The sequence below is a fragment of the Brassica oleracea genome, chromosome C6, assembly GCF_000695525.1.
Source record: "Brassica oleracea var. oleracea cultivar TO1000 chromosome C6, BOL, whole genome shotgun sequence".
Lineage (NCBI taxonomy): Eukaryota > Viridiplantae > Streptophyta > Magnoliopsida > Brassicales > Brassicaceae > Brassica > Brassica oleracea.
The window spans coordinates 3200398-3223974 of record NC_027753.1 but is presented as its reverse complement, the minus strand read 5'-3'; the positions used below and the strand labels follow the sequence as shown (position 1 = coordinate 3223974).

The following is a 23577-nucleotide window of genomic DNA, read 5'->3' as shown; positions in this document are numbered from 1 at the left end:
CATGTTTGCGGGAATCCGAACTCAACCTCGGGTTGAGGAGGGCACTGAACCGGCGCTCGCTGGGTGTCAATCTCAGCTTGGTCCTGACGAATAAGATATTCAGTTTCACTATACCCACTGTCAGCTGTGTTGCCACCATACTCCTCTGATTCAGAAGGCTGACTATAGATGTAATCAAGTCCCATGTTTAACTTAACCTGCAAGAAAAAAATAGAGAAGGTAAATATTAGATAGACATTTAACCAAACATGAATATAGACATTTATTTATAAAAGATCGACATTAATAAACATAGACATTTAACCAAACAGGAAGTACATTCATCACGTTTATGTTAATGCAAGTGATTCATTAATAACGATAGACATATAACCAAACAAGAAGTACATTCAGCCTCATTAAGATAATACAAACTACTTAAAACAGAATTTAAAGACATAGTTATAAAGTTGAAACATAGATGGGCTCTAATTCTCAAATAAGCAGGAGTAGCTTGTTCTTGACCACTTCTTCAGCCTCACTAAGTGGTTCATTTTTGGCTAGGAGAGTGTCTAGAATTGCAAGCTTTGACAGTTTCTCCTTCATCGCCATATCCTCCTGCTTCATTTCCCAAATGGTCGTATACTCAGCCATAGACTTCCCCTGACCATTATTCCTTTTATCTTTAGCATCCTTGATACCTTCAGGTCGGATCTCAGCTTGATCACCGACATTGGTACTCGACGTTTGGGAACCTGACGCACCAGTTTTCCTCTTTGAACTGCCGGTAGGTTTAGGAGTGTTAAGGCAAAGCCATTTCTGTTCATGCCTCAACACACACCACGCATGTTCAAGGTAAAACTTCATGTTGTGATCAGAGTAGAATATTTGATGAGCCAACTTGAGAGCATCAGTGTCGTTCTGACCAGAACTGATTTGTCTCTCTGCTGCTGCAAATGCACCACATAACTTGTTCGTCAAATCATTGATTTTGTGCCACCTCTGCTTACAATGTTACACCACCCTCTCTAGCGTGAGGACTTGCTTTGTAATATTCCACTACTCGTTCCCATAAGGTCCGTGCATTTTGATCATTTCCAACAACAACATCCTTAGATGTGTTCAGCCACGCACTGATTAGAACCTCGTCATCAGCAGGCGTCCATTTCTTTCTCTCTCTACGCTCCACTGGTGTGACTACAGGTTGAGTTGGCACGTCAGGTTGTTGGGAACTGAAAGGGGGAATTTCTGATGCTCCATGGTTCACACTAGAATGAAAACTTCCATAAGGAAAGTTTTCTTGGATAACAGTTTCGTGTTGACTGTTAAGAAGTCCTATATATCTAGAGGACTGGCTATATGGATACCTTGAATTCATACCAATAAGAACAGAGAAGAGATTATAGAAGAGAAAGCGGATAAGATTATTGTAGAGAGAAAATAAATGGTGTCGATTATAGAAGGATGGTTGGGTTTAATAGGCAAAAGTGTAAAGTGTGGTAAGTAACCCACATAATGACTTAGAATTAACCCACATAATGACTAACCACCAAGGTCTTATCAGAAGTTATTACACAAACAACAACAAAACACCTATCAAGTTTACTTTTACAAGCTCATTAAATTTAAAGGGTATTTGGTTTCAATCAAACTACGTTCCAGAAAAGGAGCAAACTAAACCAAGTCCAACCTCCTTTACAGAAATGATAAAATAATTGGAATTATTTTCTCATCACTCACATGATAAACCAATACTGAACAAACAGATTAGAGAACACAGATTAGAGATAACATGGAGACTCAATATATAACACGAATTCAAATGATCCTAAATGAAATCAAGCATCAAGCCCTGTTAATTTTCTTAAGGCGTTTCTACAAGAAACTTGATAAACTGCTCTATATAACTTCACAAACAACAACAGATCGTAAATGAAATCAAGCATGAAATGAAATCAAATCCAACAACTGATTAACACATTTTCATTAACCATTCAACAGAAACCGATCCTAAATGAAATCAAGCATCTAACCTATCTCACTTAAGCATTAACCACAACGGTCAGATTTGTTCTATGCATACAAGGAAGACGAACCAAGATTAAGAAAACCCTAATTCTATTTCATTTACAATCACAAACGATAATCCGATTCATCACAAACGACTATCCGATTCATCACATCATAAGCAACCAATCCAGGAAATGGAGGATAAAAATCGTCAATCAAAACAAAATCATCTAAAGGTCATATCGGATCCCAGAAACGGAGGCTACAAATCGTCAATCACAACATAATCATCTAAATCCCATGAAGGAGGAGGAACACATACCTCGTTTAGCTTTGAATCGGCCGAGAAGCGTCGGATTAGGCAGCAGATCGATTTGGGGATGTCGATTTGTCCTTGAAATCTCCGGAGAAGCTATCGCCAAAGCTGTCGCCGCGGAGAAAAGAGAATCGGGAGAAGGCTGCAAAAAAGAAGACGCGATGCGACTTTCCCAACCCTATTTCACGACCAATTAGACGCTGCCACGTCGCTCCTAAGGACGAAGCCCAAAGACCTTAATTAAGGTCCGTTTGTGATGTTATTCAATCTTTTTGATTTATTTTTCGACCCAAAAAAACTAAGGACGGGCCTTAGGACGCCCGATAATGATGGCCTAAGATTGTTATGGTCCTTCGATCATTGTCCTTGTTTGCAAGAAAGCATTGTTTTATGGTTAAGAGCAGTGTTTCGAAACCAGACCCGGATCCGCGGTTGAACCGGTAAACCCGGCAACCCAGAAAAAAAATCGGATTGGGTTTTGTGAAAAACCCAATATTTAGAACCCGCAAAAATTCACAAAAACCCAATAGAACCCGGAACTCGATACCGGTTGAACCACTGGTTGAACCAATAAATAACTTTTACTTTTTTTTTTAATTTTCAATTATGTTTTTAGACTATGTTTGATATTATAAATTTCCAATTAAGAAGTTATATACTGACAAAAAAAAAAGTTAGGTTTTTCCTTTTCAGTTTTATATTTGTGATTTTTAGATTTTAATGAAGATTTTACTATGCCACTTGAAGAAAATAAAGTGAATGATGGTAGAGAGAACCAAAACTAGTTGATGTGATAATTTATTATAATGATTTTTTACTTTTGGTTTATTTTGTATTTGAAATTTAATTTATTATTCATATTAATCATTTAAATATTTTTAAATTTTATGTCTTGATTTTTTTAGATGTCATAACTCTTACTTTGTTAGAAAAAATTATAAATAGTCTAAACTATTTTTTGATATTTTGTATGACAAATGAAAATAAAAATATAGAAATTAAAGTTATGTATTTTTTAAATGTTATTAAACATAAATATATACATATCCAAACTATTATTTTATGTTTATAAGAACATTTAGAAAATATTAAACTTTCGTTTCTATATTTTTATTTACATGGCTGATATATTATTATATAATAAAATTAATTCATTTATTAACCTGCGGTTCGTCCGCGGTCGATCCAGTGACCCATCAACCCGGTAAGTCGTCCGGTTCAATGTCTGGTTCGGGTTTAAAAACATTGGTTAAGAGCTATAAAATTAAACCCAATAAAATAAATATTTTAAAAAATATATTAAAATTAGGTGTTTTGTCCGCACAAGCGGGCATTATCTTCTTACGAATAATTTTTGGTTTATGTCTTATTAATTCAAAAACTAATATAATAAATAATTATTAATGATTTAACAAAAAGTTTAAATCAAACATCAAATATATATATATATATATATATATATATATATATGTATATATATATGATAAATATTTCCATCAAAATATATATGTTTATTATTGTGATAATTTTTAATAATATATCAAATATATATTAGAAATATTTTATACAAATATTTTTTATATTAATATTTAATTATAAATGGTTCTATATCTTAACGTTTTATAATAAAAAATATTTCCAGATAACAGCAAAATATATATATATATATATATATATATATATAATAATAATTGTCTTATTTTATTTTAAAAAATATATGTTTTTATTTTGATGATGTTATCATATTAGTTTATAAACAATTAGATAATATAACTTATAATCTATTATTATTAATATACAATTTTTGTAAATTATATATTAAGCAAAAATACCTAAAATTGATTAATATTTAAATAGAAATTGTTCTATGTCTTAATCTCTTATAATAATTTTTTTTTATTTTCCAGATAAAAAAAATATATATATATAAGAATTATCTTATTTAAAAATATTTTTTTAATTTATATAATTTATCATATTAATTTATAATCAAGTTAGTAATATAAAATATAATCCAATATTATTAAAATAATAATTCATTTTAATTATATAATAAAATTTTAAAAGCACTTATATGTTTGAAATATTTTATAAAAATATTTTTGATTGATTAATATTTAATTATAATTTCTTTCTTTTTATATCTTAATGTTTTATAATAAAAAAAATTATTTCAGATAACAATAAAATAATATGTATAAGATTTATAGGATAGGAAAATATTTTTTTTTGATCATTTATCATATTAATTTTTAATCAATTAGGTAATATGAAATACAATATAATATTACTAATATAAAATTCGTTTTAATTATATAATAAGTCAAATACCTAAAATTATAAAGAACATGACACATAAGCAAATTCACTTTTCAAATAATAGTATTTTTATTTTACAAAATATAAATATATTATAGTCGCAGTTGCACTATTCATTATACATGGCACCATTTATATTTTGTTTTGAACCGCTTCTAGACGAACCACAGTTGTTCTGCAAAAATATAAACACTTAAACCGTACCGCAATATCAATTTTTCTTGTCTTACACTGCTCAACCAGCTGTTACCATCAGGAGCTTTAGAGCTCGGAATTTGGTTTCAATAATCGCATGTCCCGCCCTCTTAATTCATCGCAGGGTAGAAGTGGGTCAAGATCTTTTTTGATGTGGTCTGAGATGAACGCATGGCGGGAGGAATATTTGTAACCATTCATCTCCCCTTTTTACTTATTAATTTTCAAAAAGTAATAATAATAAATTAAAATGAAAAAGAGGTGCAGGACTTATTTGTCCTAAACTGCACTAGTAACTGTGTAATTGTGTAACTGGTTCCTCGTATGGTATAAGAAAACTATAGTGGGTTTGACATAAATTTAAAATTTATTTTTACATCAAACAGTATGAATATGTCTCATGAGTAGCCCTGGGACAGGATCCAGATATCCGAGAAATTTAGGGTATCCGGATCCGTCGGATCCGTGGATTTAATATCCGGATCCGGATTCGTGGTTCTGGATATCTGGGTTTCGGATATCCGTCTCGATATTACATTATCCGCGGATATCCGGATCCGTCAAAATAATTAAAAATAACAAAAAATACTAATTTTTTTAGTATAATACATAAATTAAATATTTATAAATATATTTATATATGTTTATAATATTGTAAAAACTAAAATATAATATTATAAGATTAATTCATGTATAAATATTAATATATCAAATATAAATATTAATAAAATTTAAAAATTTAATGTATTTTAAAAATACGGATCCGGATCCGGATATCCGGACCTAAAAATTAAGATATCCGGATCCGGATTCAGTTTGCACGGATCTTAGATTTTACTATCCGGATTCGGATCCGGACACCCCAGATATCCTATTTTCGGAGCGGATCTTGGATCGAATCCGGATCTCGGATAATAAGTCTCAGGCCTACTCATGAGTCATGTATCATGAAAGTGAGTCGAATGGTGTGGTTGGACTGTTATAAAATATTTATTAAATGGTCCAGTTGGACTGTTATAAAATATATATTAATTTGTTAATTATTTTAATACCTTAAATGAAAAATACATATCCCGTAATTCAATTTTCATCAAGTATTTCTTTTTTTTTTTTACTTTTTGAACTATAATTTAGATAATATAAATAATTTTTATTTTGTATTATTTACATTTTTATAGTTCCGCACCGCATGTTATTTTGGTTGCCATTTAAAATCACCAATTTAGATTTCGTGATCTAAGTAACATATTAATATTTATAAAGCATTATCTTATATTGATATATATGTTAATTTTAATAAATTTTATATTTTATATGTAGCTCTTGATGACGAACGTGGAAGTCATTGAAGAACATCTTGATCTGGATGCTACGGTTTAGAGTTAAAAAATAATTGTTTTATTTCTATTCGCTATTACTATTTATTTGGTTAATTAGGTGAGAAATTTATTTTATTTTTTTATTTTAAGAACATATAGATGATTACAAACAAATGAACGGTCCACACTATGATATTAGCTGATGTATTTCAAACTCCGATAAGACATTATGGTAGCAAGTTTCAGATATAATTTTTATAAAATATTTGTTTAAATTATATAATATAAATAATTTCTAAATATTTTAATCAATACATAGCTATAATATAACATATGCTTTTAATTTAAGGATTCAAAATAACAATATCGTTTAAACGAGAACCTCTATAGTTTTTGAAATTAGATGAGGAAATATTTGAATGTGATTTATAAAGATTTACATATATATGTAATATTTTTGTAAATTAGATAAAATAGTTTTTTTAATTATATTAGTATCACTGATGTCTTAATTTATAAATTAAATAAAATATTTTCAGATATCTTAGTTTTATTTTGTTTAAAGACAATTAGCACAATTATAATTTTTAAAAATACAACAATTGGCTATAAATCTCAGTGATAGCATATTAAATTTTATTTTTCAGATATATAAAATAATTTTTAAAATACATTTATATTTTAAAAGTTATTATAAGTATCACTGATTTGAACTTTGTAAAATATAAATATATTATATGTATTATGTAGTTGTGGTATTCATTTTAAATGTCATCATTCATACTTTGTTACCATTTATTTTAAATAAACCGTAGTTGTTCTGCATGATGTATTTCTCTTATACAAACTCGTTAAACTATATTGCAGTATCCTACTCGCTTCTTCCGCACCACTAAAACCGATGTTACTATTCGGAACCTATGGATATAACATGAATGTGGTTCAGTCAATTTATAACTACTAATATCTGTGAATTAGTTAAATTTATAGAAAAAAAGGTTTTAGAAAAATATTATATAAATCTACTAGCTAAAAGTATTTACATTCTTATTATATAATATAATTTATATTACTAAAGAAATTTTTTAACCAAAAATATAAAAATTAAAATTTTATTTTAATTATTGTGACTTGCAGGTAACCCGCGAATAACCCATAAACTCCATTGAAATATTGTCTACTAAAATGATCTTATAGATTGTATTTGAAAATGAAAACATTTTTTATGTAAATTTGAAACGGATAGAATTTTCCTAAAAAAACTCGAGCAAATAGTTCAGAGTATAAACATGTGCTTTTGGTAAAGAACAAAAGCATTTCAAGACAAAAAAAACATGTCTAAAGACACATAGATTTGATAACATCATGAAACTTGATCTACCTCTTCTATATAATCTGACAACATGAACCAAACATAAGCTTGCGTGATCCCCGAAGAGAAGCACAAGTTATAACAAACATTTCTCAGCAGCTCCATCCATCGTGGCCGTTTTGTATAAAGAAACAATGGAGTTCCATTTCAATTTATATTAGCTCTTCTTCACTTTGCTAATATATGCCTGAAAGTTGAACACAAAGTGAAACCTCAAGTGAGTGCAAATTTAGTCTTAAGCTAGAGAAGTATGCATGTGCGTGAACAAACAGACCTGGACAAGCTTGGTAAGCTTTGGTTTTGAAGCTGATAGATAATGGTCTATCTTCTCTTGTGTCTGAGGAATGTTTCCGGTTTGAATTGCGCCTGTAACTTTGTCAACTGCCTTCTTGACTATGTTTTTGTAAGCATCCTTATTCATCCCACCTTCTTTCCAAGCAGGTTTTAGAAGCTCCTTAACAATCTCCACCAGAGCGAACTTAAACGCTTTCATTCCCTTTGGATCCTTTTCTTTCTTGCTGTTTTCATCTTCTTCTTCTTCTTCCTCAGCATCCTTCCCGGTCTCTTCTCCTCCTTCTTGTTCTGTCTTTCTCACATCTGGCTCTTTGCTGGCTTCTTCGTCTATCTTTTTGTCCCTGTCTTCATCAGAAGAAGCCTTTGGATTTCCAGCTAATGAGATCAAAGTGTCGCTGTTGAGTATCTGTACAGCTGGAACTACTCCGGTCTGAATGGAGTTAAGGAGGTCACTTTGAGCATGTGAAGACTGTTCCTCTTTCCCATACACTTCAGGCACCTGCATTGCCTGTTTTGGGTTCAAAGTAGATTGAAGCTGCGGAATCGGCTGCCCGTTTCCAAAAAACTGTGCTAGAGATGCTGAGATGTTACTAATATGATTAAGCTCTTCCCTACTCACAGTGTTTTGAGCAATTCCATTCTCAGGAAGATGTGTAGTAGTAACAGCAGGAGGAGGTGGCGGCAGCACTTGACTTCCTCCAACAGCTAGTGGTGTGCATTGGTAAGGCACTGCACTATGATTCTCAATGTTCTGATTGAATACTTGCACTGGAGGAGCTGTGTTAGCGATGTTGTTATTACTGAAACCATGATGCGAATGAGATATAGCTGCAGAACCATGCTCATAAGCAGGTGCTAAAATATCTTTAACTACACCATGCTCTTCCTTCAGAGGATTCTTCAAAGTTTTAACTCCATAGTTCCAATCTGGAGACATCTCCATATCACCAATCCAGCTACCATTATTATTATTATTATCACCCTTAGATCCCTCATTAGACTTCCCTGTATCTGACCTTTCGTTCCATCTATGACTGTTCCGCATCCTCTCTGTTGTGCCACCACTGTCATGTCTACTAAACATCTGGTCTTGCGGCTTTCTCTCAAGACTTCTCCTCGCACCATGGTGAGAGAATCTGCAACTTGTGCCATTACGACAGTTCCCTAGCGGAAAGTACCTGCACGGAACATTGGAGACCCTGTTGTGTTCTCTCTCGGGAACATCCCTTCTGTCTCTGTGGCTTCTCAAGATAGGATCTGATGTTTCTCTTCTTGAGTTACTATGATCCTCTGGATAATCAGACCTCCTCAAGGGATACTGTTCTCGTGAGTCTTCATTATAGTATTTAGTATCTCTATTCTTAGCTTCCCAATCATAGTCACCAGCTCTACTGTATCGACCATCATTATCTCTCGTCTTGTGTCTGTCATAGGATCCTCTTGCATCTCGCCTTACTCTCTGCAATGGACTTCTGCTACGGCTACGGCTACGGCTCATGCTCCTGCTGTTACTTCTACTTCCGCTCCTATTGACAAATACGGCAAAAATCAATCAAACACAAGTATCAGCTTATTATATAATAAACAAAAGGAATAAGACATAACCGACACTGACCTACGGGTTCTAGGCCTGTCCCAATACGGTTGCCTACTTTCATCTTGTTCAGAAGACTTTCTAGTATCATAGTAACTCATCATGGCGTCATCACCTTCTTCATGCGAAACTCTGCCTCTGGAAGGCCAAGCTTCTCCTGGATGTTGTCTAGATTTCAGACGCTCGCCGTCGTCATCATCATCAGGAACAGATCTCCTGCTTCCATTTCTACCATTACCCTCTGGATAGAAGCCTGCATGCTCAGGATCTTTGTCACGGTGATAAGAACCTGACTTCTCAACGTAATCGTTCCCATTCTGAATGTTTTCTTGCTTGGCGTCCCATTTCGAAACACGTTTCCTCCCAGATCCACTCATTCTCAGTATTGTCTGCAGAGAGAGAAAGATTTGTTACAAGTGTTTGAAACACTCAAAGCAGAAGCATATCTCAATTCTCAAAAGGACAAGACCAAACTAAACTACCTAACTGCTGAGTTTTGTCCGAGAGATAAGAGATCAATCAAGGGAATGAATTAAGAATCAGACAGAACAAAAAAAAAAAAAAAAAAAACTAATCTTTCTAAAAGAACAAAAGTGAAGCATAAGATCCTGTCTGAATCAATGCGAGAACAGCTAACAAGGGTTTAATTGACCATAAACTCACGAGTAAACTGAGCTAGAAGAAGCTTCCCACGAACTAAATTCGAATCTGTAGCCTCATTCCCTTCCTAAATTAGAGCTTATTCAAGTTTCTGGAAACCCTAAATTCAAGAGGGGGCTAATTAATAATATTAAGACACAGAGAAAGAGAGAAGAAGAAGGAGACTTACGTGAATTCAGAGATAGAAGGGCATTAGCCTGAGAGAGAGAGAGAGAGAGAAACCCTAGCAGCGTGCAATTTTAAGTGTTCATCGACGAGGCTTCATCGGTTCTAGGGTTTCAAGAGAAGGGTATACGACCTGTCGAGCGAGGAAGGACGAAGACTTTTAACTTTTCTGATTAGTTCGAGCTTTCTGTTTCTTCTTCGAGGAGGGTAGGTTGAGTTTTTGCACTTCCGCGTGGTGGGACCCCCACGCATAGGTTTTTACTTTTGTGGGTAATCACAGCCGTTGGTTTAGTTTAATGCTTAACGACGAACCGAACGCCGTCACTTATGTTCCGTTGATCAGCACCGGTCTGAACCAATTGAAGTTGAACATTTCTTTCTTTTTTTTTTTTTTTTTAATGCTGGATAGTATTATTAACTTTTCTACCCAAATAATTCACTACCAAAACAGATGTAAAAAAATGATATACCAGTAAAAATTAAAATTAAACTAACACATATTTATTTTACGCATGGATAAAAAAAATCATATAAAACTTTATATGTATTTCTGGAATAGTTGAATCTCAAGAGATAATCTTCGTAATAATCCAAAAACATTTGTCGGTCTGAAACTATGACGATTGCCACTCTCATTTTAATATTCTAGTAGGAGTCACCGAGACAAAACAAATTTTTATATTGTTCTATTAATAATAACAGAGTCAAAGAGATTAGTGTTCCACATAATTTTATGTTGTCTTTCGGAGTAATCATAGTTTGCAGAAAGAATTTCTTCACCATCAAATGAAGATCCATCTGCAGTAGATCTGTAATTACCTTTTCTGAACGTTCAGATGAACTAAAATTTTTTTCTTTTCAAAATCTATTGGAAGAAACATATAAAACAACAATCAAAAACTACCTTTATTGCATTTTCACTCACACACTAGAATAGAAACCCTACCATATTTTTCACTTTCCACAGAAATTGAAAAGTCAGAAGAGCGGGAAAAAATATCGTGAGTGAAAGGGGAAAACTTATAAGGTTACAAGTGACGCAAATGAGAGAAGGGGGTTGTGAAATTACCGACGTGTGACTGTAACCGGGCAAGAGTGGACGGATTTGGTGGTACGTTGTGTGCGTATTGGGGAAACAGAGAACGAAGGAACCCAAAGCGCAATTCTCGGAGAGGACGCCGGAGTTTGCGCAATTGAGGGATGGGGAAGGCTGCAAACTTGAGATCGCTGCCTAAGAAGGTTATTTAATTTCGAAAACGAGTATGGATTCAGAATAGGGGCCACTACTTATTTGCTTTCGGTGGTGTGGAATCTCTTGGAAAACGGTTGGCCTAACTTCATGTTTGGTGGATCCGAACATGTATTTTTTGTGGAACATCCTTCTAGGTCTATTCTATTTATTTTTGATAGTATAGTATGATTTCTTATGTTTCATGGTGAGAAAATTGTAGGGCATTAGTTCTGTTATTGATTGTTTAATGTTTTTGGATCTATTCTATGTTTCATGTGTTGAGTTGAAGTAATAAATATTGTCATGAAGACATGAAGAAGAATGCTTTGAGTTGAGAGAAGTGCAGTGAAATATGTAAAGTGCAGCAACTCCGTAAACAGTAACTCTGATTGTAGTTGCCTTAAAAAGATAAACCTATATATATCTTGTACTCACACAATTAGTCACTACAGGAAATGTGGGTATTAATAGCATCGTAGCATAGCGTTTTTGGCATTTCTGCTATTGTATACCAACACTGGCCTTTATAATAGCGTTTATAAAATTTAAAAGCTATGTTTGTAATCGCGGGAAAATAAAATAATTCACCGACGCTAATTTGGTAAGTGGAGGCGTCTTACCATTGCAAATCAAAAAATAAATGCTATCGTATATGAAAAAATATATTAAAAAAGTACTTAAGTAAAAATCGAAACCCTTTTCTCTTCACTCTCTTCACTCTCTTCACATTCCACTAAAATCGAAACCCTTTGTTCTTCATAGTTTCGAAGAAAATCCCGAGAGTTCTCTCGAATCGAAGCTTCAATTGGTATGAGTTTCGATTAGATTCTGAGTTTAGATTAGAAAGTTTCCTCCATGATTTTGATTGGTATCTCTTTGTTCGATTCTATGTTTGTGTGAACATACATGTCGATTGGTATCTCTTTGATTCGAATCTCTTTTGGTTTTAGGTTTCTATTTTGATTGTGGGTTCTCGATTTTGATTGATGTGAAAGTTTGTGATTTTGCCGATTTTGATTTTGGGTTTCTATTCTTAGTTTCTGTTAACACATGCATGTCCAAGTTTGTGAGGTTCGGTTTAGATTTTGATTTTGATTTCGGGTTTTGATTTTACTTTGATTGAATCTATTCTTTGTTTATCCGTTTCAGAAATGGCAAAGACAAGAGGAGGAGGACAAGTTGGTTTTCGTCGGAGTAGATGTAATCAAAGCTTGGAGGTAGTAGATCCAACTCCGCAAGTTACTTCTGCAACAACACTAAAAGTGAAGAAAAGAACAGCAAAGAAAACGATTTCTGAAAACGACTACCCCAAAAAAGAATTTAGTTCTAACGCCAACGAGAAGAAGTAGTAGAATCAAGAAAGTGGCTGCTCAAGATGATGAGGTAGAAGATGTAACTCTTGATGAAGATGATGAGGTAGAAGATGTAACATCTTCTCAAGATGATGAGGTAGAAGATGTAACATCTTCTCAAGATGATGAGGTAGAAGATGTAACACCGGAAGATGGTGGTTTTGTGGAAGAAGATAAGGCTGATCATGCTGAGAAGGCAATGTCTGAAGATGATAAAGACGATGCTGGGATAGAAGGAGAGGATGAAGAAGATGGAGTACTCAATGAGAAAGAGAATGAAGAAGAAGCGGCCAATATGGAAGATGATGGAGTTCTCAATGAGAAAGGGAACGAAGAAGAAGCTCTCGATATGGAAGAAGATGGAGTTAGCAATGAGAAAGGGAACGAAGAAGAAGCTCTAAATATGGGAGAAGATGGAGTTAGCAATGCCCAAGATGATGAGATTCCTAGTACTGAAGGAGTTGAACTAGCAGAGGATGAAGTGAAAGAAAAAAATAAAAGAGGACCAACAAAGATGAGTAGAGTGGCTGAAAATCCCAATGAAAAGATTATGGTCACATTCAATGACTTTGGTGATCATATTGGACCTGGTTCAGTAACACTATCGTCTTTTCTGGGTCCTCTTGTGAGGGAACATGTTCCGGTTACACTTGCTGGTTGGAGAAATCTTGATGCAGCGACTAAAGCAACAATGTGGGAAGAAATTCAGGTTTGTATATATATATTTATATGTTTTGTTGAACCGAAAAATGAAATTATAAACATGTTTGACCTTTGCTTATTGTGATGCAGGGGAGGTTTAACTTGCAAGAAGAGTGGCAGAAAGCTGTTATTTTCAAGCAGCTGGGAAATGTGTGGAGGGCTGGGAAGTCGAGGCTAGTATCACAAGTACGTGCTGCGAAGACTGTAGCTGAGAGAATAGATTTAAAACCGAGCAACATCCCATTCATTCAAGTGTGGAACTCTTGGGTTAAGAGCAAAAGTACCAAAACTTTCACGGTGAGTTATCTACAACTAAGTAACTTTCATCCTTAAAGGTCATGTCTTATAGATTTAATCACTGTCATATTTATATTGTAGGAAAAGGGTAACAAGTACAGAGAGATGAGAAGAAATCAGATTCCTCACACCACTAGCCGAAAAGGAATGTTTCGTTTAGCTGAAGATATGGTAAAGAGTAGTCAAACATCTATATATTGTACAGCTTGTTAGATTAAAATGGTACTGAGATATGTCTCTTTTTATATAGAAAAAAAGAGTAAAGACCCAAGTAAGGTGAGTAGGAGTAAGGTATGGATTGCGGGACACACTCATGCTGATGGTAGACCTGTGAAGCCCTAGTTTGCTGAGACTATTGTAAGAATTATGGAAGTTGTATATTGTGTATAATTAATAGATTATGTCAATGAATTATTTTGTGTTTAAATGAATGTATCAGGAACAAATACAGTCACTTGATAGTCAAATGGACTCAACATCAGCTGCTGATAACATAAGGAAAGATGTTGTGAGCAAGGTTTTGGGAAAAGACAAACCTGGACGAGTAAGGGGGTTTGGTAGAGGGATTACGGCTACTAAGCTAGCATTTCTGCAATTTATAGACGCAATGATTGTAGAAATGAAAAGTGAGATTGAAGAGTTAAAGGGCATGGTGCGAGACTTAGCTGGGAAGAAGGTAATCCTTTTCATTACATTTGGTCAATTAGTTTTAAGACATTTATGATTTCTTTTGTTGTTCTCTCAGAAAAGTAATGGTTATGATGAAACATCTGAGAGTAGTGGTGGATTCAAAGAAGGAGTCAGAGTACAAATACTGGATTGGATTGAATCAGAAGATGTTGTTGTTGGTGAAGGAGAATTTTACTCTGCTGAACCGAAGTACAAAATTGGTCGTATACCAATTGGTCCTAATGCAGTGGCTCTCGTTGTTAAGTCTGCACTAAGCTCAGTAGCTTCACTCTGGAGGCCTACGACGGATGTGTTAACTCTTGATGAAGCTATGGGATACCAAAATATCTTGGCCAATGGATAAAGTGATTTTGGATAGGAATCCAAACTTTTCTGAAGATATATCCATGGTAAAAATTCAAATCTTGTTTTCTTCGTACAGCAATTGTGTTATCTCTAATCATTACCTTCTTACATTTTAGCAAACCAAGGAAGGTGAATCTCGAAGATGCAAGATATATGATTGGACAAATGACGAGTATGAGGTTATTGTTAAAGGTCTCGTGTGCTCATTATTGCTAAAGGTCTCGTGTGCTCATCTAAATCCAAAGAGATGGTTAACAATATAGCTCTAGGTCCCAATGCTGTTAGTATCGAAGTTGTGAAGGTGTTCAATGATCAGGCATATTTATGGAGGCCAACTGCTGATATGTTCTTGATTGGTGATGCACTTAGCGAGAAAATAGCATGGCCAGTCCTAAAGGTTGAAGTCATGCCTACAACCGCTACAGAAGCAACACCTACTAAAACTGCAGGCAAGAAAATAGCATCACCTTCAAAACCAGCCAAGAAAAAAGCAGTGGTATGTTATTGACATGAAGTTATTTTATTTGTTTGTCTGATGATTGATGTTGAGTCTTTCATTGATGTTGGAACTTGCTTCTGTCTTCTTGTTTGAGTTGTAGAGTCCAGGCAGCACTAGTTCGACCAGAAGTCCAAAGCAGAAGTGTATTCTCTTGGATTGCAGCAACTCTGGACGTAAGGTAGCTGAAGTAAGAGTAGCTTCAACGGATCCGGATGAATTGTGCAACTTTGTACCCCTAAGTCCAAATGCAAGCAAGGTGTGGATTGATGTGGCTAAGATTGGTAATGCAAATGTATGGAGGCCAACCGCTGAGATTGAATACATATCTGATGCAATAGGTTCGGTTGTGGCATGGCCAAATGACAAAATCAAGCTCGTCTAAAACTTGTCATCTGAAACAATTTTCAAGTTGTTTTGTCGGTTATGTATTTCTAGTGTGTGATAAAATGTTTAAGTACTTATATGCTCGGTTAAATCATGTGTAATATTATGTTATGGTTAACAAACAAAAAAATATATTATGTGTAATATTATGATCCCTATACCCTAAAGTGCATAATTTTACATTGAACCATAAGCTTTAAAAATTAAAACCATAAACGATAAGACCAAAAATTAAAACCCTATACCCTAAAGTGAAAACCCTAAACCCTAAAGTACAAATCCATACCCTATACCCTAATTCTTCTTGATTTCACAATTTTGGTCATTATAAAAATGATACTGTAATCTTAATTTCATAAAACTCATTAGTTATAAATTTTATAAACACTCATTTGTTCAAATCCTATACCCTAAAGCCTTTGTACATACAAATAAGTAGTAGTGTTTATAAACATATGAGTTAGATTGTTCAATTTTATAAAAGCTCATATAAAAAATTTAAATTTATAAGAAATAATTTTTAAAAAATTCGAATACTGATATTTTATTTTTTAAGATTTAATTTATATTTTCTTGCTTAACATCTTATTTTATATGTTAATTTTCAGATTTCAAACGAAATTAATACCCTGGGCCAATGAGGGGTAACCTCGAAGATTGCAGACGTGGCGAGTCATATGCCGATGGATGTGTCTCGCCAACTTCGATCTCAGCCATTCTTTTTTATTTCACACGGATTAATCCTCGACCCTTGATTCGTCTTGGTAACTTTGATCTGAGCCGTTCTTTTCTGAGCCAATGAGGAGCAACCACTAAGATTGCACTCTGATAAATCCTACACCGTTCGATTTATCTCCATAACTTTGATCACAACCGTTCATTTTTTCTGTCTCTGTTTGCATTGGAAAATTTCAGAACACAACATCTAAAGAAAGTAAATGAATCTCTCGAGCTAAAATCGCACCAGCCGTTCCTGTATTCGCCGATTGAAAGAAAGCAAATGGATAAGACGTGGATTTGGCTTCCAAGGTATAACCTAAAATCTCTCGAGCTCACTCATACTCGCCGATTGAAAGAAAGCTAACTTCTTTTGTCTGATTCTTGTAGAAATAGTCACGAGTACTCAGAAGGAGCAACTAATTTCGTGAATTCGTCAGCAAGAAGATTGGAAAGTTTGTCTGAAATGTTATGCCCTTGTAGAGACTGCCGCAATCTGAGCCATCACTCCCTGGATAAAATTGTGGAGCATTAGGTGATTAGGGGTATGGATAAGAAGTATAAGAGTTCTCATTGGAGTATTCATGGTGAAAAAAGAGATTCTGTAGAAGACAGTGTCCTTCAATATGAAACGGAGGCATTTGATTTGTTTAAGACAGCATTCTCCATGGATGAAGGTGGTCCAAATCAGACAAATGAAGATGATGAAGCACAAGAAGAAACTAAAACGCCATTATACTCGGATTGTCTCAAGCACACAAAGGTTTCAGCTATCATGGGACTTTACAGATTCAAGGTTAAAAGTGGTGTGTCGGAGAACTACTTTGATCAGCTGTTGGTTTTACTTAAGGATATGCTACCTGAAGACAATGTTCTTCCCAAGAGTTTAGCTGCAATCAAGAAATTTCTGAAGATCTTTGGGTTCGGCTATGACAATATTCATGCTTGCAAGAATGATTGCATACTGTATAGGAAGGAGTGTGAGAACCTAGAAAGTTGTCTAATATGCAAAGTTTCAAGATGGGAAATGGATAAGCACAGTAATGAGATAAAGGTCAGGATTCCGGCAAAGGTCCGTAGATATTTTTCAATCAAGGACAGATTTAGGAGGATGTTTAGATCAAAAAGGATGGCTGAAGATCTGTGTTGGCACTATACCAATGCCACTGAAGATGGTACAATGCGACACCCCGTTGATTATATCTCTTGGGCACAAGTGAATGATAAATGGCCAGAATTTGCTGCTGATCCATGGAATCTTCAACTTGGGATTTCTACAGATGGGATGAATCCTTTCTCCATGCAAAACACCAATCACAGCACATGGCCAGTGTTGTTAGTTAACTATAACACGCCTCCAACCATGTGTATGAAGGCTGAGAATATAATGTTGACTTTGTTGATCCCTGGTCCAACAGCTCCTGATAATAACATAGTTGTTTACCTAGCACCACTAATAGACGATCTAAAAGATTTGTGGGCTGAGGGTATTGAAGTGTATGACTCATTTGCGAAGGAGAATTTCAAACTCAGAGCCTTTCTGCTTTGGAGTATCAGTGACTATCTAGCCTTAGGAACACTGTCTGGATGTAAAGTAAAGAGGAAACAAGCCTGCAATGTATGTGGAAAGGATACACCTGTAAGGTGGCTTAAGTTTAGCCGCAAGTTTGTCTACATGGGAAACAGAAAGAGGCTACCGCCTGGCCATCGTTACAGATATAAAAATGCTTGGTTTGACAACACTGTGGAGGAAGGGAATTCGAATAGGATACAAACTGGCACTGAGATATATGAGACACTATAAGCTTTTAGTAATGATTTTGGTAGACCTCTAGAGAAGGAAAAAAAAAGGAAAAGACCAGAGTTGGAAAATGATGAGAGGTTACAAGAAGAAGAGTGTGAAGAATCAAATGAACTATGGCGGTGGAAGAAGAGATCAATATTCTTTGAAATACCTTACTGGAAGGTAAAGTATAGTAATTAACTGACCTATATTATGTGATTGTTGTATATGAATATGCCTAACAGTTTCTTGTTTAATGTGTTAGGAGTTGCATGTTCATCACAATATTGATGTTATGCACGTAGAAAAGAATGTGTCGGATGCTATATTGTCACTCTTGATGCAAAGTGCGAAGTCAAAAGATGGGTAGAAAGTAAGAAAAGACTTAGAAGATATTGGAATCAGAAATCACTTGCACACAAAGGTGAGGGGAAAGAAAACATACTTACCTCCTGCTGCCTACTGGTTATCGAAGAGAGAGAAGACCATTTTCTGCCAAAGGTTAGCTAAGTTTAGAGGTCCTGATGGTTATTGTGGTAATATTGCGAATAGTATTTCAGTTAACCCTCCAAATATTGGTAGTTTAAAGTCGCATGATCATCATGTCCTAGTACAGAACTTGTTACTAGCTGCATTAAGAGGGTTGTTACATAGGGGTCCTAGGATAGCTATAAATAGATTATACAGCAACAGGTTGTGTCAGCGCATCATTGACCCGGAGAAAATTATATCCATGGAGACAGAGTTTGTGGAAACAATGTGTCAACTGGAGCGCTTCTTCCCTCCAGCCCTTTTTGATATCATGTTCCACCTTCCAATACATCTATCAAAAGAGGCACGCTTGGGAGGACCAGTACACTTCCGCTGGATGTATCCCTTCGAAAGGTTTTTGATGTACTTATTTGCTTCAATATATGTATTTCCCGCAATGATGTTTGACTAATTCATATTTCCTGACTGAGTTATAGGTACATGAAAACACTAAAGGCTTTTGTTAAGAATTATACAAGGCCAGAAGCATGTATGGCTGAGGCGTATTTAGTTGGAGAATGCGTTGCATTTTGTTTAGAGTTCCTTAAAGATTCAGTACCAGTTCAAGAAGCAGTTAATCGTAATGAAGATGTTGAGGCTGACAGAATGGTGGTTGAAGGCCGACCTCTGCAGAAGGGTATAGAGGTTACCCTTTCAGATAAAGATAGAGACATTGCACATCGCTATGTGCTAATGAACATGACATCTTTGGATCCCTTTCTTGAGTAAGTTATTCTCTATGTTTCATCTACTAGTTTTACTTATAATTTTATTTTCATATATTATTGTTTAATTTAAAATCAGGATGCATTTGGAAGAGTTACAAGCTAAGGATGCTCGATTTGCTAGAAATGAAACTTTGTTATGGAAAAACCATAATGAGAACTTTGCAGAATGGCTTAAAAATAAGGTTTCCAACTCCATCTTCTTTTCTTGATTATTATTGTAAATACTGGTTAGCTTGTATTTTGACGACTGGTTAGCTTGAATCTTGATGACTGGTTAGCTTGTAGCCCTCTTTCCTTGATTACTATTTTAATGACTGATTAGTTTGTATTTTGATGACTGGTTAGCTTGTAGCTTGATGAACATGTCCAGATTTTAGTATTTTGATGACTAGTTAGCTTGTAGCTTGATGAATGGTTTTCATGATTGGTTTCGTGGTACATATTATCATGTTTTGATTATCATTTTAGTACCTCTGGCTTGATGATCATGTTATGATTTCCTGCAGCAGATTCATTCAGACTCAACAGATAGTCATTCTAAGGAGATAAGGTGGTTGGCATTTGGACCAAGAAATGTTGCTTTAGCACATAAAGGATTCATCATCAATGGCCAACGGTTTCATACTGATGCGGTCAAGCTGAAGACACAAAACAGTGGAGTAACTTATGAAGCCTTTAGCATGTGTAGATCAAGTGCTCGAGATATGAGACAGGTCGCTGATATGCTTACATACTATGGAGTGATAAAGGAGATTTTACTCATCGACTATCACATGTTCAAAGTGCCACTGTTTAGATGCAACTGGGCAAACACAAGGAATGGTGCGAAGGAAGAAGATGGCTTCACTCTTGTTAACCTTCATATGAACCAAGTAGCCTATTTGAAAGATCCATTCATTCTACCTTCTCAAGCGAAACAGGTTTTCTACTCTAGGGAGGATGATAATTCAAATTGGTATGTTGTTATGAGAGCACCACCTAGAGGTTATCATGAGTTGGAAACAGAAGAGGATTTAGTTGGTGCACCTTTGCATGTCCAAGAAGTTGATGATATGGTTGATGAAGCTTCGGATGATGATAGTGTTTATGTTAGGGATAATTGTGAAGGTTTATTAGTGGTAGATTGATAGGTTGTATGTTTGTGTGATGGTTTGTATGAATTTGATAATGTTGTGTTATGGGTTTTTAAATAATTATATAGTTTTTTGGATTTTTAATAATTTAAGTTTTTTTATTACAAATTTTCGAATTAATTATTTCAAAAAAATCAATTCATAATTATTATTAATAAATTTTCGGATAATTTAAAAACTAATTAATAACACGAAAAATTTGCTATCTTTGCTATTGGGAAAAGCAAATTATTAGATATTAATAACATTTGTACAATGTTATTATAAATATTAACAATTGCGTACATAAACGCGCTATTGTTGTATGCTTAATTATAGCACAAAGAAAAACCGCTATTAAAAGGGTCAGACCTATTATAACGGGCGCTGTCAGAGCGGACAAGGAAACAATATTATACATGACTCATAGCGTTTTCCGTCCGCTATTACTACCCACATTTCCTGTAGTGAGTGTAACCAATGGAGAATTATTACTCTCCTTCATCTTTACAATCTCACTCTCTCTCTAAACATTATCTCTTGCCATTCTTAATATCTTTCTAATTTCTCATCCAAATCTTCGCTAAACTCTCTTATTATCTCTGTTTATCTAATCTGCATTCACATATCTCATAAACTTATATGGTATCAGAGCCAGGTTGCTCAAAGTGTGAGTGCATTTCCGCAAATCTGTGTTCTTTCAGCTTGAAGTTTCTATGTTCTTGAAGTTTCTGGGTTTCTGGTATTTTTTCTTTTTCTGGGTATTGATGTTATCTGATGGAAACCAACAACCCAACCATGGAAATGAAACACAAATCTATCATTCCAGTGACACTTGAAGGGGGAAACTATTGGCTGCGGTGAAGTCGGACAACAACACATGACACGACCAATAAACGTCTAGATAGAAACCACCATAAAATAGGGAGCAAGGACTAATTCCTCTGACAAGAATCAAGAACAAACTGAATCCGAAGGACAAGTAAACCGAGAAGTGCTACCAGCGAGCTCCAAACTTTAGAACCAATAAACTAACCATAGACGATTCCGGTGCAAAAGAGCTAAGTTACCCAACAAGTCAACATGTGAGAATCATGTGTGTGGTGTAAACGAAGTACATTAAAAACTCAATAAACTAATAATATTTGGACTATGAAAATTCTATTAATTTATAGAGTTATTAATTAACAAAAAATTTCCTTTCTATAAAATATATTGTTTTTTTATACTATTATGTGTATGCAATATGTTCCATAGCATTTAAATGAAGATTTAGCTATAGTTTTACTAAGTATTATTAAAATATATTAAAATGTTAAGAAAAAATAGAGATGAATTTCATTATGAATATAAAACAAATAATACAAAAAAAAATTTGTACTTATATAAACCTTATAAATATAAATTATTAATTTATGATTTTAGGGGAACTATATATTTACATAGTATTTTCTAAATAAATATTATCTTATTAATTTACCGTGGTTATTAATTTATTGAATATTAATTTATAGAGTTTCTACTATAGTATAAGTCGTCATCTCTCTGGATAAGAAGAAAAAGAATATGATGAGAAGATGATGTAACAGATTCAAGAGTAGGCCTGAGTGTATTTACCCCAAGCCGCAGTACCTACCTAAACCCGAACAGAAAAAAATCTGAAACCGGATCCGAGCCATTATATAAAAATATCTGAAAAAGACTTATGAGCTTAGTAGTACTTTGGGGTTTGGGTATAACCTGAACCGAATCGAAATCCGAACTAGGATCTGAAGATATTCAAAATTAGTTAAATATGTTAATATTTTTATATGCTAAGGTAATTTATATGCTTTATACTATTCTAAATGTTTTTTTGTAGTTTGTTTTGTTTGTTATATTTTGAATAATGTTTAGTTATTTTTGATAGTTTAACTAATTTTTAATTAGATTTTTGAATAATTTATATAATTTAATTTTTTGTCAATTTTTAGGTTTTTGAAAAAAAAAAATTAGACAATTTCGGACATTGATTTCAATCCGATGCGAATCAAACCCGGAAAGAACCAAACCGAACCCGAACCGATAATTAGTAAAACCCGAATGTGACTTATAAGCATAATACCAAAAATCCGAATCAACCTAACCGAAACCGATGGATCCCCCAAACGTCCAGGCCTATTAAAGAGAGAGAGTTACCATTGTATACTGATAAGAGCCCAAGTTTGAGTTGCTCTAGTGGATTGCTGGCTCATGCTCAGCCCCAGTGAGTATATATAGCTCCTTCCCCGACTTGGAGGAGGGAGGTGAACACCGGGTAAACAAGATCTTGTGTCGTTTCTTTATAGTTTATCTCTCATCTTACATTCAAATGAATCTGATTCTAACAACAAAGTATTGAAGCGACTGAGAGTCTACTGTGAGGATTGAGCTTAGGATTGCACAGTACATAAAGCAAAAAAAAAATTAAAAACAATCCAAACATTTTTTTTTAAACAAAAAAATCCAAACATATTATCAAGTTTCAAAGATTGGATCGTTGTCCAGAAGACCAGAAAAATGTGTTTTGATCCACAAGATATATCCAATGTACAAGAAATATAGCCTTGTAGGGTCCTATAAATCCTTCAACTCTTTTATCAGTGGTTGTAGGAAAACATCCAGGGACCTTTTTGGGACCTTTTTGGATGGTTCGGACCAGGTATTAATATGGTCAAGAATAGCAACTCCCGTTGCATGCACATCTCCGGTGGCAGGTTGTATGGTGTAAGAAAGACTGGCCACAATGAATATTGTCTCCCTGACATTCCGAACGGACTAAATCCATCTGTGCATAGTCCGAGATACACATTCCGGCTATTGCTAGCGAAATCCGGATGTACTTTGTTGAAATGTTTCCAGGCTCTTGCATCTGATGGATGAGTCATCTCACCATCCGTCTGAGTATGCTCGGCATGCCATCTCATCTTTCCAGCAGTCTGCTCTGATTGATACAATCTTTTCA

At 34.5% G+C, this 23577-nt stretch overlaps 3 protein-coding genes across 4 annotated transcripts; 2 read left to right on the top strand and 1 right to left on the bottom strand.

Annotated features, from left to right (window-relative positions):
* Positions 1 to 7363: 7363 nt before the first annotated feature.
* On the bottom strand, positions 7364 to 10453 carry LOC106300584 (zinc finger CCCH domain-containing protein 38-like). Of its 2 annotated transcripts, none has more exons than XM_013736759.1 (4): positions 10228 to 10453; positions 9420 to 9787; positions 7785 to 9330; positions 7364 to 7697 (listed from the first exon to the last, which is right to left on the bottom strand). In XM_013736759.1, the coding sequence occupies exons 2-4, from the start codon at positions 9773 to 9775 to the stop codon at positions 7668 to 7670; spliced, it is 1932 nt and encodes a 643-aa protein (XP_013592213.1). In that variant the 5' UTR covers positions 9776 to 9787; positions 10228 to 10453; the 3' UTR covers positions 7364 to 7667. The 2 variants fall into 2 exon arrangements, with proteins under 2 accessions (XP_013592213.1, XP_013592214.1); XM_013736760.1 differs by lacking the exon at positions 10228 to 10453 and adding an exon at positions 10062 to 10167.
* Positions 10454 to 11423: 970 nt separating this feature from the next.
* On the top strand, positions 11424 to 13373 carry LOC106297232 (protein bfr2-like). The gene is made up of 4 exons (XM_013733512.1): positions 11424 to 11462; positions 12604 to 12654; positions 12772 to 13255; positions 13354 to 13373. Exons 1-4 carry the CDS (start codon positions 11424 to 11426, stop codon positions 13371 to 13373), a joined length of 594 nt encoding a protein of 197 aa, XP_013588966.1.
* A 5583-nt stretch (positions 13374 to 18956) lies between these two features.
* Positions 18957 to 20609, top strand: LOC106297230. The gene is made up of 4 exons (XM_013733511.1): positions 18957 to 19108; positions 19192 to 19479; positions 19559 to 19664; positions 19989 to 20609. The coding sequence occupies exons 1-4, from the start codon at positions 18957 to 18959 to the stop codon at positions 20607 to 20609; spliced, it is 1167 nt and encodes a 388-aa protein (XP_013588965.1).
* The last annotated feature ends 2968 nt before the right edge of the window (positions 20610 to 23577 follow it).